Source organism: Heterodontus francisci, unplaced genomic scaffold (assembly GCF_036365525.1).
Source record: "Heterodontus francisci isolate sHetFra1 unplaced genomic scaffold, sHetFra1.hap1 HAP1_SCAFFOLD_140, whole genome shotgun sequence".
In the NCBI taxonomy this organism is placed as follows: domain Eukaryota; kingdom Metazoa; phylum Chordata; class Chondrichthyes; order Heterodontiformes; family Heterodontidae; genus Heterodontus; species Heterodontus francisci.
In genome coordinates, this window is record NW_027141745.1 from 771,574 (window position 1) to 788,172 (window position 16,599).

General features: G+C 41.6%; 1 protein-coding gene across 1 annotated transcript; it reads left to right on the forward strand.

Moving 5' to 3' along the window:
* Positions 1-576: 576 nt before the first annotated feature.
* Positions 577-15,174, forward strand: LOC137364613 (scavenger receptor cysteine-rich type 1 protein M130-like). The gene is made up of 3 exons (XM_068027705.1): positions 577-691; positions 7,526-7,840; positions 14,798-15,174. The coding sequence occupies exons 1-3, from the start codon at positions 577-579 to the stop codon at positions 15,172-15,174; spliced, it is 807 nt and encodes a 268-aa protein (XP_067883806.1).
* The last annotated feature ends 1,425 nt before the right edge of the window (positions 15,175-16,599 follow it).

Here is a 16,599-nt window from a genome sequence, read left to right on the forward strand (position 1 = left end):
CCATGTCCCTACTTCTGCAGGTTAAATATATTCTGAGCCTGTCGCCACCCCATTCCCTTTGCAGCTGCTGTGTTGGTGGGAATATCTGGCTGCCTCCCGGTTCCCTGCTCGTTTGCACCGTTTATTACTATTTACCTTTCCTTTTTTTTCATGTGTAATATTTACTCCGATGTTCCTATCGATTCATGCCTGGTGAATGGGGAGGGTCCGTGCGCTGGGAAGTTGTGGGTTTAACACACTATAACCGCTTGATGGTACTTCTGATATTTTACAGAGACGATGAAGCTGAGACTGGTGAAGGTGTATAGTCCGTGCGCTAGGACCATGTGGGTTTAACACACTATCACCACTTGATGATACTTCTGATATTTTACAGAGACGGTGAAGCTGAGACTCGTGAATGGGGGCAGTCGGTGCGCTGGGAGAGTGGAGGTTCACTACAGGTGACAGTGGGGGGCTGTGGCTTCCTATCTCTGGGACCTGCCAGACGCCGCTGTTGTGTGTCGGGAGCTGGGCTGCGGGTCCGCAGTTTCTGCACCGGGTGGAGCTCACTTTGGGAAAGGGTCCAGAACCATTATGACGTTGGCTGTAAAGTGCAGCGGGACCGAGGCCGCTCTCCGGGACTGTAAGTCAGAGCAACGGGGTCTCTATTCCGGGCTACAGTCCCATGAGGCAGGGGTGATCTGCTCAGGTAAAAAGCTCTCTCAGTCTCTCATCTCCCGCCGCGGCTGATAGAATCTGGGAAGAAGCGAAAGTAAAACAATCCGGGACGGTCGGTACCCAGAAAGTCAGATGATAATAATTCCAATAATTTCTGGTTAGATTTAATGTTAATATTAGGATCACTGTTTAAAATTATATCATTAGTACTATATTTAATAAACATTCTCCACCAGGAGCAGCAAATACCTGATACTCAGCACATTTACAATACAGCCAGAGCAGTTTCCATTGAGATTTTCCCTAATTCCGCAGTGAATGATCTGAATCGCACGAAATTTCGCAATCTCAAACCCTCCATTCATCAACCCAGCAGCCGCTACCGGGCATGCACTGTCAGCCCGGCTGTCCACCTGCAGTGAGAGCTTGGCTTCGGATCTGATATATTACACATATTGTGAAGCTGAGACTGGGGAGCAGGGGAGGGAGGGAGGCAGGTTTTTCAGCCTCGGGGCGCCGAAGTAATGGGTCTGCAGTTATTGTGGGTATCACAAGAGGAAACTGCGCGTTAAGATCCCACCGCTGCCTACGCATTGCCATTTACATTTTGGGAAATATTGAGGAAGTGAAATGCACAGAATATTAAAAAAAGGAGCTAAGATAGTTCAGGAAGTAGTTGAACGATTAATCTCAACATCGTTCAACTATTGGAAGAAAATTGGCAAGTTTTCCTGAAATCCTGGCCGGTTTCTGTAAGGAGGATAGTGATAGACTTCAAGAGGGCAAAGAGAGGCTGGTCAAATGGGCGGAAACGTGGCAGATGACATTTCATGCAGAGAAGTGTGAACTGATACATTCTGGTTGGAACAAGGAGGAGAGGCAATATCACAGAGTCACTGAACTGTTATAGTGCTGAAGGGGGCTATTCGGCCCATCATGTCTGCATGAGCTCTCTGAAAGAGAAATTCACTCAGTTCTATTCCCCTGCCTTCCCTCCATAACTCTGCACAATCTTCCATTTCATATAACTGTTAATTCCCTTTTGAATGCTTCAATTGAACCTGCCTCCACCACGTTCTCAGGCAAACATTCCAGATCTGGACAACTCGCTGCATGAAAAATATTTTCCTCAAGTCACTTTAACTTATTTTACCAAATTCTTTAAATCTGTACCCTTTCCTTCTCGATGCTTTCACCAGTGGAAACAGTTTTTCTCTATCGAATCTGCCCAGAACCCTCATTGTTTTGAAAACCTCTATCAAATCAACTCTCTGCCTTCTCTTCTCCAAGGAAAACAGTCCTAATTTCTCCAATCTATCTTCCTAACTGAAATTCTTTATCCCTGGAAACATTCTCATGAAAAGTCTCTGTACTCTGTCCTATGCCCTCATATCTTTCCTCAAGTGCGGCGCCAGAATTGGATCCAATCCTCCAGCTGAGGCCGGACTAGTGCCTTATACAATTGCAACATAACTTGCTTGCTCTTGTCCTCCATGCACCTATTAATACAGTCCAGGACAATGTATGTTTTATTAAACGTTCTCTCAAACTGGCCTGCCACCGTCAATGACTTATACACTATTAAACAAAGGTCCCTCTGCTCCTGTAACCTTTTTAGAATTGAGCCCTTCATTTTATATTTTATCTCCATGTTCTTCCTACCAAAATGAATCACTTCATATTTCTCTGCATTGAACTTCATCCAACATTCTACCAACTTGTCAATGTCCTTTTGGAGATCTGCACTATCCTCTTCACAGTTCATAATACTTCCAAGTTTTGTATCATCTGCAAACTTTGAAATTGTGCCTGTGCACCAAGGTCTGGATCATTTATATATATAGAATGGGACCAGAATATTGAAGGATACGTCACATTTAGGAAGGGCAGGAAGCCACGATTATGTGGAGGGGTAGCTCTGTTAATTAATGATGATATTAGCGCAATAGTGAGGGATGACCTAATTTCAGAAGACCAGGATGTAGAAAGTGTTCGGGTAGAGATGAAAAATCATAAAGGCAAGACGTCACTTGTCAGAAGTGGTGTGCAGGCCACCTAACATTAACCAGGCTGTGGGACGGGGTATAAATGAATAAATAATGGCAGCTTGTCAGAAAGGTACAGTGATAATTCTAGGGGTATTTTCACCTACATATAGACTGTAAAAAACAGTTGGGCAGAGGTAGCCTAGATGAGGACTGCATAAAATATTTTCGGGATAAATTCTTGGAACAATACGTTATGGAGCCAACCAGAGAGTAGGCTATCCTCGACCTGGTATTGTGCAACGAGATAGGAATAATTAATGACCTCACAGTTAAGGCGCCCCTAGGTAGCAGGGATCATGATATAATTGAATTTTACATTCAATTTGAAGGAGAGAAGAGTGGGTCCAAAACTAATATTTTAATCTCAAATAAGGGCAATTATGAGGGTATGAATGCAGAGCTCGCTAAAGTGAACTGGCAAATTAGGTTAAGGGATAGGTCAATAGAGATGCAGTGGCAGCCATTTGAGGCAATATGTCAGAATACACACATTTTAACGAGAAAGAAACATTCCAAGGGTGGGACCCGCCATCCGTGGTTAAGTAAAACAGCCAAAGGTAGTATGAAACTTAAAGAAGAAGCCTATGATTTCGCAACGATGGGAGGCAGGTCAAAAGATTGGACAGGATATTTTTAAAAAGAAGCAAAGAATGACTAAAAGATTGATAAGGCAGGTAACATTAGAGTACGAGAGAATGGTATGTAGATATTTAAAGGAAGATAGCAAGAGTTTATATATATTTAAAAAAGAAAGGAGGCAACAAAGTGAGCGTTGAAATTCTAAAATGTGAGTCTGGGGAATTAATAATGCAAAATAAGGAGATAACAGATGAATTGAACAGATATTTGGCATCGGTCTTTACTATTGAGCATAAAAGTAACATCCCAGTTTTAGCTGTAAGTCAGGAAAAGGAAGGGAGGGAGGAATTCAATACAATTGCAAGCACCAGGGCGAAGGTACTGAGTAAATTGTTGGAGCTGCAGGCTGGCAAGTCCCCGGGACCTGATGGACTTTATCCTCGGGTGCTAAATGAAGTGGCTAGTGAGGTAGTTGATGCGTTAATTTTAATTTTCCAACAGTCCCTAGATTCGGGGAAGGTTCATTTAGATTGGAAAATAGCGAATGCAACTCCTTTAGTCAGAAAGGGAGGGAAACAGTAATCAGGAAACTGCATGTCAATTAGTTTAACACCTGTCTTAGGGAAAATGTTACAAGCTATTATTAAAGAACTTATAGCAGGGCATTTAGAAACATTCAAGGTAATCAGGCAGAGTCAACATGGCTTTGTGAAAGGGAAATCATGTTTATACAATTGATTGGAATTATTTGAAAGAGTTACATGTGCTGTGGATAAAGGGGAACTGGTAGATGTATTGTACTTAGATTTCCAGAAGGCATTTGATAAGGTGCCACATCAAAGGCTATTGCCGAAAATAAAAGCTCATGGTGTGGGGGGTAACATATTGACTTGGATGGAAGATTGGTTAGCTAACAGGAAACAGAGAGTAGGCAGAAACGGGTCTTTTTTTGTTGACAAGATGTAACGTGTGGTTTGCCATAGGGATCTGTGCTGGGGCCTCAACATTTTGCAAGTTATACAAATGATGTGGATGCAGAGACCGAAGGTATGCTTGCTAAATTTGTTAATGGCACAAAGATAGGTAAGAATGTAACTTGTGAAGGGGAGATTAGGAGTCTGCAAAGGAATATAGATAGATTAAGTGAGTGGGCAAAGGCCTGGCAAATGGAGTTTAATGTGGGAAAGTGTGAAATTGTCCATTTTGGCAGCAAGAATAGAAGGGAAGTATATTATCTAAATGGTGAGAGATTGCAGAGCTCTGAGATGCAGAGGGATCTGGGTGTCCGAGTGCATGAATTGCAAAACATTAGTATGCAGGTACAGCACGTACTAAAGAAAACCAGTAGATTGTTATCGTTTATCGCAAGTGGAATTGAATACAAAAGTAAGGAGGTTATGCTACAGCTATACAGGGTGTTGGTGAGACCACATCTGGAGTATTGTGTACAGTACTGGTCTCCTTATTTAAAGAATGATGTAAATGCGTTGGAGGCAGTACAGAGAAGGTTTACTAGACTAATATCTGGAATGGGTGACCTGTTATGCGAGGAAAGATTTGACAGGCTCGGCTTGCATCCTCTGGAATTTAGAAGAGGAAGTGGCGACTTGATTGAAGCATATAAAATCCTGAGAGGTCTTGACAGGATGGATGTGGAAAAGATGTTTCCCCTTGTGAGAGAATCTCAAACGAGGGGTCACTGTTTAAAAATAAGGCATCGCCCATTTAAGACAGCGATGAGAAGAATTTATTTCTTTCAGAGGGTCGTGAGTCTTTGGAATTCTCTTCCTCAAAAGGCAGTGGAAGCAGATTCTTTGAATTTTTTTAAGGCAGAGGTAGGTAGATTCTTGATAACCAAGGGGGTGGCAGGTAATCGTGGGTAGGAGGAAATGTGGAGTAATCAGTTCAGCCATGAACGTATTGAATGATGGAGCAGGCTCGAGGGGTTGAGTGACCGACTACTGCTCCTAATTCGTATATTCATATGTATGTTCTCATATAACAGGGTATATCTAATACATCCTCTTTATTAATTTTAAACCCCTCTAGTATCTGAATTACCTCCTCTTTAACCATTGCCTGGAGTGCATCTTCTCCCTTGGCAGAGACAGGTGCAAAGAATTCAGTTAATACCTCAACTATGTCCGCTACCTTCATATGTAAATCACCTTTCTGATTCCTCATCGGCCCCACTCCTCCTTTTACTACCCTTTTACTATTTCTCTGTCTATAGAAAACTGTGTGATTTCTCTTAATGCTAGCTGCCAGTCCCTTTTCAAGGGTACAATTATAAAGTGGCTGCAGCCAAGAGTGACCTGGGAGTATTTGTGATCAAATCGTTGAAGGTGGCAGGGCAGGTTGAGAAAGTGGTTAATAAGTCAATGGGATGTTGGCCTTTTTAAATAGTGGTATAGTGTAAAAAAGTAAGGAAGTTATTACGAACGTTTGTGAAACACTGGCTTCAACTCAACTGCCGTATTGTATTCTGGACAATTCTGGACACGGCATTTTAGAAGAATGTGAATGCTTTAGAATGGGTGTAGCAAGCATTTACAAGGAAGATTCAAAGGATGAAAGACTTCATTTACATTGATAGATTCGAGAAACTGTCGTTGCTTTCCTTAGAACAGGGAAGGCTGCGAGGAAAATTGATGGAGGTGTTGAAAATCATGAGGTCTAGACAGAGTAGATAGAGAGGAAGTGCTCCTCTTGGCAGAAAGGTCAATAACCAGAGGACACTGTTATACGGTGGATGGCAAAAGAACCAACAGTGACATGAGGAAAAACTTATTTATATAGCGAGTTTTCAGGATCTGGAAAGTGCTGCCTGCGAGTCTGTCGGAGACAGATTCAATTGTGGCTTTCAATACGGAAATGGACAAGCACCTGAAGATAAATTCGTTTCCTGGCTATGGGGAAAGGGCAGAAGCATAGGACTAGCTGAGCTGCTCTTGCAGATAACCAGCATGGACACAACGGGCTGAATGGCCTCCTTCTGTGTTGTAAACATTCTATGATTGTATGCTGATTGTTGCATCTTGTTGGTGACAAACTGTCTGTCCAGTTCTTAAACTTAAAACTGTGAATGTGGTTTCAAGGTAATTAATTGCACACGAAGAGCTTTGAAAGGTGATCATGACAGACTGTATCAAACTGGCTACAAAACAGTCAACACAGTGTGGGTTAAAGGTAGTCATTCAGACTGACAAAAGGTGAGAATCCATGCCAATGGTCTATCGCTGTGCAAATGCTTTCTATTTTTCGGTCCATTCCTAAGATTACGGCACACAACATTAAGAAGTGGCTGAGCGCACAGCACAAAGCAAAGGTTCAGGGCCCGATAACATTATAGCTGTAGTGCTGAAGAACAGTACTCTAAAACAAGCTACAACTCTAGACAAGGTGATCCGGTACAGATACAACACTAGGATTCAACTGATATGGTGGAAAATTGCCCTGTTACAAACTGTCGAGAAAAGCAGGGAAACACTGACCAGTTAGCACCCAATCAAACAACTCCCATCAACAGCAAATCCTTCCTTGTGCTGGGTATGACTCCCCTTTCAACGTATTTCTCATAAATAAACATCAATCTCTTTTTGTATTTTCTATAGCTTTGTTAACCTGTTATTGCTATTTTATTGATTTTTATATCTGTACCTCCGAATCCCATTGCTCCTCGATGCAATTTAGATTATCATTGTCCAAGGAATCTGTGTTCTCAGTCTTCCTACCCAAATGCATAAGTGTACATTTATCTGCATTGAAATTCATTTGCAATTTCGTTAACGTCATGTATTTTTATCACAATCTGCCTTAGTATGAAACTATTGTCCCAAGTAAATATCATTGATGAATATTATAATTGTACCTCCCTTTTACGAGTCTGAACCATTTATGTTAAACATGAGCAACAGGACTCCTTGTACCAGTTCTTGCCACACAATACTTTTTACCCAGTTCCAACTGCTGATACAGTGCGTGTTCCTCAGTTACAGTCACGGCGACTGGGTAAGTTATAAATAAATAAATGAAAATTTTAAACATTATGGTCCTGTCACAGTATAAGCAGTAGTGATACAGAAAACACAGATTCATCAGTTTTGAAAAGAATGGAACGATCTGAGAACGAATAGTGCCAGATCTGTGATTAATCGGATGTGTATTGAAATATAAATATTTGTATTATTGTGATTATTAATGTATTATACTTATTATGATATAATACGCTTATTCAGATCACAGATCTCCTAGACTAACATCCGGAGACTCTCCATGCTCAGGCAGACTGGAGATCCAGTATGGTGAATACTGGGGAACAGTGTGTGACCTTGACTGGGATCTGAAAGACGCCAATGTGGTCTGTAGTCAGCTGCAGTGTGGAGTCGCCATGTCTGCACCAAGATATGCTCATTTTGGAGAGGGCATTGGGCTCATACGGAGTGATATCTTTGAATGCATCGGAAACGAGACAAGTTTATTGGACTGCCGTCTTTTTGAAGGAACTCAGCAGGAGTGCAGCCATCGGAACGATGCCAGTGTGATCTGTTCCGGTGAGTACAGACTTACTGAAAAGCAGACAACTTCCTGCTTAATATTTGGAAAACTGAGGAAGGTGACATTGCCGTCTTTCTGTCTAAAAGGTTCATATTTAAACGAGTCATTTTCGTTTACCATTACTGCTGTAGGTCTGGTGTAACGTGGTTCAAGATACCCACAATAGTTGATCAACAAGATGTTTCTAAATCCGAACATTATTCTGCAAGAAGCAGAATTTCCGCAAGTTTATTTATCACTGAACCGAATGTATATCTATAATTGCATATTGGCTGCAACAGTCGGGAGTTGACTAAATTAACATGCACTGGCCAATTTAGATACTTTAATGTGAGCACCACGAATGATCCGACATTTCAATAGCCTTTCAACCCTCCCTGCCCACGTTAACACTTACAGGGTATAAACGAACGGCTGTTCTTTAGTACTGCTCAGTGCAATCAGGCCTGAATTGAAAGATTGCAAAGTTAATTTATAGAATGTGTGCATTTTATACGCTAAATATGACAGGATCAGACACATATCCACATGATCAGTACAGAGCTTTCAGTTGCACCAGCCTACTCGAGCATTCAATCAGATCATACTTGATATGCTCCTCAAGTCTCTTTACCTGGCTTTGAACCAGATTCCTTGATACACCGAGCTAACAAAAATCGGTCAATATTAGTCTTGAAAATTTAGATTGGATGCAACATCCACAGCTCTTTACTTTGGGAGTTGTTAGGGAATGTTCCAGATTTCCACTACAATTATATAAAAATGTATTTCCTGTTTGTTCTCTGAGGCCCAACTATCTTCTGGTGCTTGGTCCGTTACCTGCCCACCATCAAAATGTCAGAAGTTGGGCAAATTGCTGCTGATTGCATGATCTTTAGTTCCATTCATAATTACTCGAATAAGGAAACAATTCATGCCCACTTACATCAAGATCAGGACATTATTTAGACTTGGGTATATAAGTAGAAAGTAACACACTCACCACCTCCGTGTCAGGTAATTACTATCTCTGACAAGAGAGAGAATAACACCTCCCCTAGCTATTATAATCAGTGAATTCACTACCACTGTCAAATCCTGCTGGGTTTTGTCAGTGACAGGGAACCTCACCATTCAGAAAAATGCTGAGGCGACGGGAGCATGTCAGATGATGGGTATTCTGTGGCAAGTAGCTCACCTGCAGAATTCCCAAAGACTTTCCTGCTGCTGAACGGCATAGGCTAAGAATGTTAAAGGACAAGGCTCTTCCACATTTCAGGGAACCCACCCACAGTTTCGGTAATCCTTCTTCATAATGAGAGGAGGCAGTGGCGTGGTGCTAATGTCACTGGACTATCAATCCAGAGGCCCAGGCTAATGCTGGGGACACTGGTTCAATTCCCACCACCGCAGCTAGTGGAATTTAAATTCAGTTAATTAATATGGAATTGAAAACTAGTCTCAGTAATGGTGACCATGAAACTATTGTCGATTGTCATTAAAAGAAAATCTTGCTCATTAATGTCCTTCGTGGAGGAAATCTGCCATTCTTACTGGTCTGCCCTAGATGTGATTCCAGAAAAACAGCAATGTGGTTGGTTCTTAATTTTCCTCTGACATAGCCGAACAAGCCACTCACTTGTGAAGGGCAACTAGGCATGAACAACGAATGCTCACCTTGCCAGCGACACCCACATCTCATGATTGATTAAGAAAACAGAAACACTTGAAGCCAAGGAATCATTGCAGTATAATAAAAACAAGAAATGCTGGTCCCGCTCAGCAGGCCTGGCAGCATCTGTGAAAAGAGAAGCAGAGTTAACGTTTCGGGTCAGTGATCCTTCTTCAGAACTCCAGTATCCCTTATGCTGCATACTCTCCCTGGTCAATATATCCTTTTTAACAATGTATTGCCCACAGCTGAACACTACACCAGATGTGGCCAGACCAGGGTTTTTGTTTTGCCCCTGTAGCATCATTTCTCGCCCCTTGTATTCCAATCCTCTAGATATAAATCCCAGCATTCCATTAGTTGTTTTGATGTTCGTTCCCGTACTTGCCCATGAGCCTGAAGTCTCTTTTCCATGTGCTGCTTCCGGCTTTTCACCATTTAGAAAGTTCTGTAACCTTTTAAAGTCCAAATTGGACACCTCACAATTGCCAAACTTGAAATAGTTTTACACAGTTACTGATTTTTTTTGTTAAGTTATGCTTAAAATATGCATGATTGCAATATGGCTGATTTTTTTCAATGGCAATATTGAATATGTCAATGATATGTGGCTTTCTATCCAGCCATCTAAATCATTACTAAATAGTGGAGGTTCCTGTGGGACGGCACTATCAGATCCTGCCAGTTAGGTTGTCTGCACATTATCCCTGCTGTCAGCCTCCTAAGCAGTTAATAATTTGCACTGAATCCAATGACCTTCAACTTTAGCCAACAATCAGTTATGAGGGATTTTCTTGAGTGCTTTCTGGAAGTTCATCTGAATAACATCCATTGAGCTTCCCCTGCCCTCTACTTTAGTTACCTTCACAAAACAATTGATCAGGTTCATCAGGCATGATCTACCTTTTACAAATCCATGCTGGCTCTCACTGATTGGCTGTAACTTTTCAAGGTGATCAGACACTCCATCTTTAAATGTATACTCTAGTAATTTCCTGACAATAGCTGTTAGGCTAACCAATCTATAATGTCCTCGTTTCCCACGCTAACCTTTCTCAAATAGCCGTGTGACAATTGCAATTTTCTAATTACTGTCCCAGCAGTTTGATCTCAATCATTAACAAAGTGATGGAAGGTGTTGTTTACAGTGCTATCAAGCAGAATTTTCCAATAAATTACTCACTGATGTTCAGTTTGGGTTTTCTCGGACCATTCAGCTTCAGACCTCATTGCACCGTTTGTACAAACATGAATGAGAAAGATGAATTCCTGCAGTGAGATGAGAGTGACTGTCCTCGACGTCAGGGCAGCATGTGGCCACGTGTGGCAACAAGGAACCTTAATAAAAGTTCTGTCCATGTAAATACTGATGCACAGTAATTATGTATAATTCCTGCCATTTCCTTATTTTCATTTATATCACAACTGCCATTGTAATGAGACCACATTGCTCTTAATGACAATATATTTCTGAAGTTATTGTCAAACATTTGTAGCTCTTGTGATCTGTTTTGTCATCCTTTGTTTTTCTTTGTATCGCTGCCATTCACGAGGATCTGAGCAATGTTGTTTTTTTGAATTTTTGCATGATTTTGATTTTGTTGTGTCTTGCATGCCGGTCTAGTATAGACAAGGTGGAGTTTTTAATTGGACCATTCAATGCGGTGGTCATTGAGTTGAGCTTGCTTGACGATAGCAGTCTTGTCCCATTCACTGCATTGGGGAAGCTATGGAGATCAATAAACACCATACTGTCCCCCTAACAGTGGCCTGTTCCTCAGTGAATATCTGGCATTTTCTACACAAGAAACGCACCAACACCTGCTCTGCCGCCAACATACCACCACCAGAACAGTAGTATGGATTGATTTGCCACGATGCACAATAGCTGACCAATCAGCAGCACGAACAATGGCATATACTGACCTATCATCTTCTTCTTTGGCCTCCTTATCTCGAGAGACGACGGGTAAGCGCCTGGGGTGGTCAGCGGTGTGTGGAGCAGCGCCTGGACTGGCTATAAAGGCCAATTCCAGAGTGACAGGCTCTTGCACAGGTGCTGCAGAAAAATGTGTTTGTCGGGGCTGTTTCACAGTTGGCTCTCCCCTTACGCTTCTGTCTTTTTTCCTGCCAACTGCTAAGTCTTTTCGACTCACAACACTTTAGCCCCGCCTTTATGGCTGCCCGCCAGGGAATATAATTAACAGACCAATAACAGCCAGAACAAGAACATGTAACAACCTATCAGTAGTAAGATCCTGTCCACATTCCCGTTCTGCACTGCATATAAACGGACAGCTTCCACCAGATCCAATTATTTCTCCAGACAATGGACAGAGTGCACTGCCCAAAACGTCGAGGTCTGCCAATATTTCTAACAATTCTATTATCAAGAAAGCAACTGCTATTTTCAGCGCAAATGCACGTGATGTAAAACCGTAAAATGGTCTTACTCAAATGTTGCATCTTTCAATTATCCCTTTCCCTGTACTACCTAGATATACTACATTTCCAACTGTGCTCTACCCATTAACCCCGTCTCCCACCAACCTCCCCTCACCCATTTGCCAGTTTAAGGTTCCTGTAACAACCCTATTTATCCTTTATTCTGGGACCCTTATCCCAACCCGATTCAGGTGAAGCACATTCCAGCAGAATAGTCCTTTAATATCCCAGTACAGGTGACTGCGTCCCATAAAATTTAACACCTCTTTCCAACACCATAACCTTCAACCACGTGTTCATCTCCCTCATCTTTTTTTCTATGTCAATGTGCAAGCGGCTTGTATAATAATCCTTGAGATCTTCTTTTTTCTTTCAGCTCCTGGTACTCTCTGAAAAGAACCTCTTGCCTCCTCTTTCCCATGCTATCAGTCCATACATGGTCCACAAGGAATGGATATTTCCCCTCCATTCTTGCAATCTGCTTTGAGATATCCCTCACTTTGCACAAGTTGGGCAAATACTGTGTGGGAGTCTTAATACCCCAATTATTGAATCACTTAAAAGTATCACATTATGCTCCACTCCTCCTCCCGTTGAACTGCTTCCTATTCCAAGGTAACAAGGTCAACATTCTGGCTGTCCTTCTGACAGACTTTATCCTTATCCTCAGAAATAGCCAGTACATTGTTCCTGTTGGATAGATTCACTTTTTGCATATCCTCGATCTCCATCTCATATGGATTTCCATTACTGTGCACTATAAGCTGCAACAAACTCATTCTAATCCTGCAGCTCACTACAAGGTGTGATTGAAATCTGCAGCAAACTGTCCAATGCACCTCTTGCTCCCATTGGGGTTTCTCCAATTCCCACACCAGCTCTATGACCCTGAGCCAGAGAGTTTCCAGATAGAGAAATCTGCTACAGACATGTTCCCTCAGGACAGTTCAGTTTCTCAAAATTTCCAATATCCGGAAAAAAAACTGGTTTGCCAGAACTTAGTCTGTCTTTATTTTAGACGTAAAATTATGTGCAGTTGCTTTTTAGTTTGAAAGCTACTTTACTGGTTAGCTAAAGCCAAAACACGAAGCACTCACCAATTAACGTAATACTTATTTGCAACTTACCCACGCCCTCTCATACTCTGACCTAACAATTGCTTCACTGAAGGAGTTTCCCCTCTATTTGCCTGTTATCTGCCTCTCCCAATAGACTCTGCTGCTGCTGGCTGTGGTTCTGTTTTAAATCGGTGACTCAATTCACTTACTCAAGCTTAATAGACAAAACAAAGCACCTCCATCCAAACACACGCCCTCTACTATCTAGTAGGACAAGGACAGGAGATGGATGGGAACATCACCGCCTGAAATTTCCACTCCAAGGCACACACCATCCTGACTTGGAATTATATCATCATTCCTTCACTGTCCCTCGGTCAAAATCCTGGATCTCCCTTCCGAACAGCTCTGTGGGTGTAGCGAGAGTACATCGACGGCATTGGTACAAGAAGACGGCTCACCACAATCATTTCCAGGACAATTAGGGATGGATAGGAAATGCCAGCCTCGACAACACCCCATCCCCTGTGAAATAATAAAAAAAAGCATGTTCCCCCTCTTCTTACTCTTAGCAAATTCCAACTTCCCACTTTGTTCCTAATGAATTCAATCAACATTGTGAACTGTGTTTACGCTCTGTACCGTACCTGAAGTTTACTTACATCGGTCTTTTCGGGCACATTCAAGTTGCCACAGTTTAGACAGATTCCAGCTTACAGTATTTACCTCTATTCGGGCAATCACAGCTGATTGACTTCTCACTGCTCACCTGAATTGCACTGTTAACTGCTAACAATGAACTGCCTTGCAGTTTTTTTTTTTGAAGTTCAAGTTAAATTCTAAATGTTAAGGCCATATTTCAGTCTTAGCCACTAATTACCAAATTATAAACTTCCCACTCTGTTTATAACACATGCAGCAAAAGGTACAATTTTTGTTTACACCCTTTGCCTTAACTGTAACTGCCTAACAGCATTGCAGAAGAACATTCCACATGCAGACAATTGCAGTACAAAATGAAGGTCCTGACATCGGTTTCAAGGGCAAATAGAGTTGAGCAATAACTGCCACCTCTGCCAGAGATGCCCACATCCCTCAAAAGGAAATGCAGCTCCTAAATGGCCTTGTTTGATATTCGTTCTCCAAATATTCTATCGCGCATCTGTCAAACCCCTTAAACATTTTAAACACATCAACTAGATAAGCTCTAAAGTATCTAAATCTAATCTACGACAAACAAAGTTTATGCAACTTGTCTTCATAATGTAACGCTTTAAGCATTGTTGTCATTCTGGTGACTCTGTCCTGAACCACCTCCAAAGCAAATGGTTTTGTGAAGTGCGGTACCCAAAAGCGGCAACAAATACAACAGAAAGATCACATCCTTCTGACTTCTATATTGCAAGACCCAAGAGATAGAGACCAACAATCTATTAACGTTTGCAAGAAGAGCTCTTAATTTTTGAGTGTTCATCCAACTTCTTAACGAGGTTCTGCAGTAATTATTGTGATGAAAGGACACAGACCTGAAACATAACTCTCTTGCTCACTCCACAGATGCTGCGAGACCTGCTCAGTATTTCCAACATGTTCTGATTTATTTCAGTTTCCAACATCCGCAGTATTTTGCTTTTGAGCTGCTGTAGTAATTTGAATTGTTTTGAATAGATAATTTGTGTAAAGTATGGATAGATGATCGTGGTAGATAAGATACAACTTTTTACCTATTTTCCGTTTTGCTGTTTCTATGTGGAGGATGATTTATAAATTATTTGGATCTGGATTTGTTTCCAATACAGGGAAACATGGACCCCGATTAGTTGATGGGATGAACAGATGCTCTGGAAGGGTGGAGGTGCTACACAGAGACCAGTGGTGGACGCTGTGTGACCTTTACTTTGATATGGAAGACGCCAACGTGGTCTGTGAGCATCTTCATTGTGGGACAGGAAGCTCAGTCCCAGGAGGAGCTCACTTTGGGAAAGGAACCGGTCCAATGTGGAAGGAAAATTACAAGTGTCGGGGAAACGAGACGCGATTGTGGGATTGTCCTGTTTCATCCTGGGATCAATTTAGCTGCTCACATGAAAATGATGCCAGTGTCATCTGTACGGGCGAGTCATCTCAGTCAATTGAAGTTAAATGCACCAAATGTTCTACTGTCAAGCATCATTGACTATTTCCACAGGTCGCTGATTCACTAGTTTTTCTGATCCCATGCTTCCTTTGACACTAAGATCCTAAGATGTGTTTGTGGGTTTATTGGTCTGAATTAAATTACAAATGCATCCAAGAGCTTCACTCCAATAAACATTGAATGCATACAATGTCTCGTTATTAGTACTTATCGTCATATAATACCTCTTTCCGGGTAAATCTAGGGCATTATTCAAGGGCTATAGAATTAGCAAGATGCTCCCAGGACCACTGCCATAGAATGGAAATGTTCCTCGAGCATTGAAACTGTTATCAATGTAGGCAATTCAAATATGAATTATCTGGAATTCTCAGCAAAGATCAGTTGTATAATAGAAAACACTGTGAACTTTATTCCAGCTAAATAGCGTGAGATAAATGTTAATTTCCATTTCACCAAGTGCAATAAAATTATAGTGAGTGAAGTAACTCGTTATTTCACCAATGTGCTATGTCTTGGATTATTTCACAAACTTGATGTAAATTACAATTCTGCCAGTTTCCAGGATTACATTTATCTCTCAGCCAGCACCCTCATATAACAGATTATCTGCTCAGTTATCTGATCACTGTATGTGGGACATTGCTCTATGCAAAAGTGCTCCCACATTTCACAATTTAAAATATAGGTAATAAAAACAGTAAGTGCTGGAAATACTCAGAAGATCTGGCAGCATGTATGTTGAGTGAAACAATATCAACCTTTCATTTTGCGGATCTTTAATCTGAACATAGAGATTTAACAGTTGTTAAAGAAAGGGGAAAGCAAGGAAAGAACAAAAGGAATAGGCTGCGATATGGTAGAAGACAGGAGAGACTAAATGGCAAAAGGGACAATGCAAAGCAAATAGATTTGGAATGGGCCAAGTAAAAAGCACATTTATAGGTGTACATTGGAAGTAGGAAAAGGGGTAAGGAATAAGATCTGAATTTGCTGAACTCAGTGTTGAATCACAAACGTTGTAAGGAAGCTCGTGGAATGATGAAGTGCTGTTCCACAAACCTATGTTAACCTTCATTGGGAATGTGTAGGGGAAAGTGGATGGAGAGGTCAGAGTTGGAGTTGAATAAAGAATGAAAATGATAGGCAACTGGAAGCTGAAGGTAAAGCTTGCAGACTGAACAAAGGTGTTTTGCAGACTAATCACTTAATTGTGTTTGGTCTGCCAATGTAAAGGAGATAGCATCATGATTAGTCAATAGAGTAAATGCAGGATACTAACGAAGAAGCATTACAAGTAAATCGCTGTTTCACTTGGAAGCAGTGCTTGGGGGCTTGGGTGTGAGAAAAGTACACGTAACTGGGAAGTGGCAGCATCTCCCGCGCTTTCATGGAATGCTCCTGTGGGAAGGGGTGCTGAGAATGATTGCAGAGTGCATCAGGATGTCACAGAGCGAATGGTCC

Excerpts from the sequence above, each read along its gene's own strand:
- LOC137364613 (XM_068027705.1), top strand. The coding sequence starts at position 577 with ATGACGTTGGCTGTAAAGTGCAGCGGGACCGAGGCCGCTCTCCGGGAC. Across the intron at positions 692-7,525 it reads GGCAGGGGTGATCTGCTCAG|ATCACAGATCTCCTAGACTA; the intron begins GTAAAAAGCTCT and ends ACGCTTATTCAG. Across the intron at positions 7,841-14,797 it reads TGCCAGTGTGATCTGTTCCG|GGAAACATGGACCCCGATTA; the intron begins GTGAGTACAGAC and ends TTTCCAATACAG.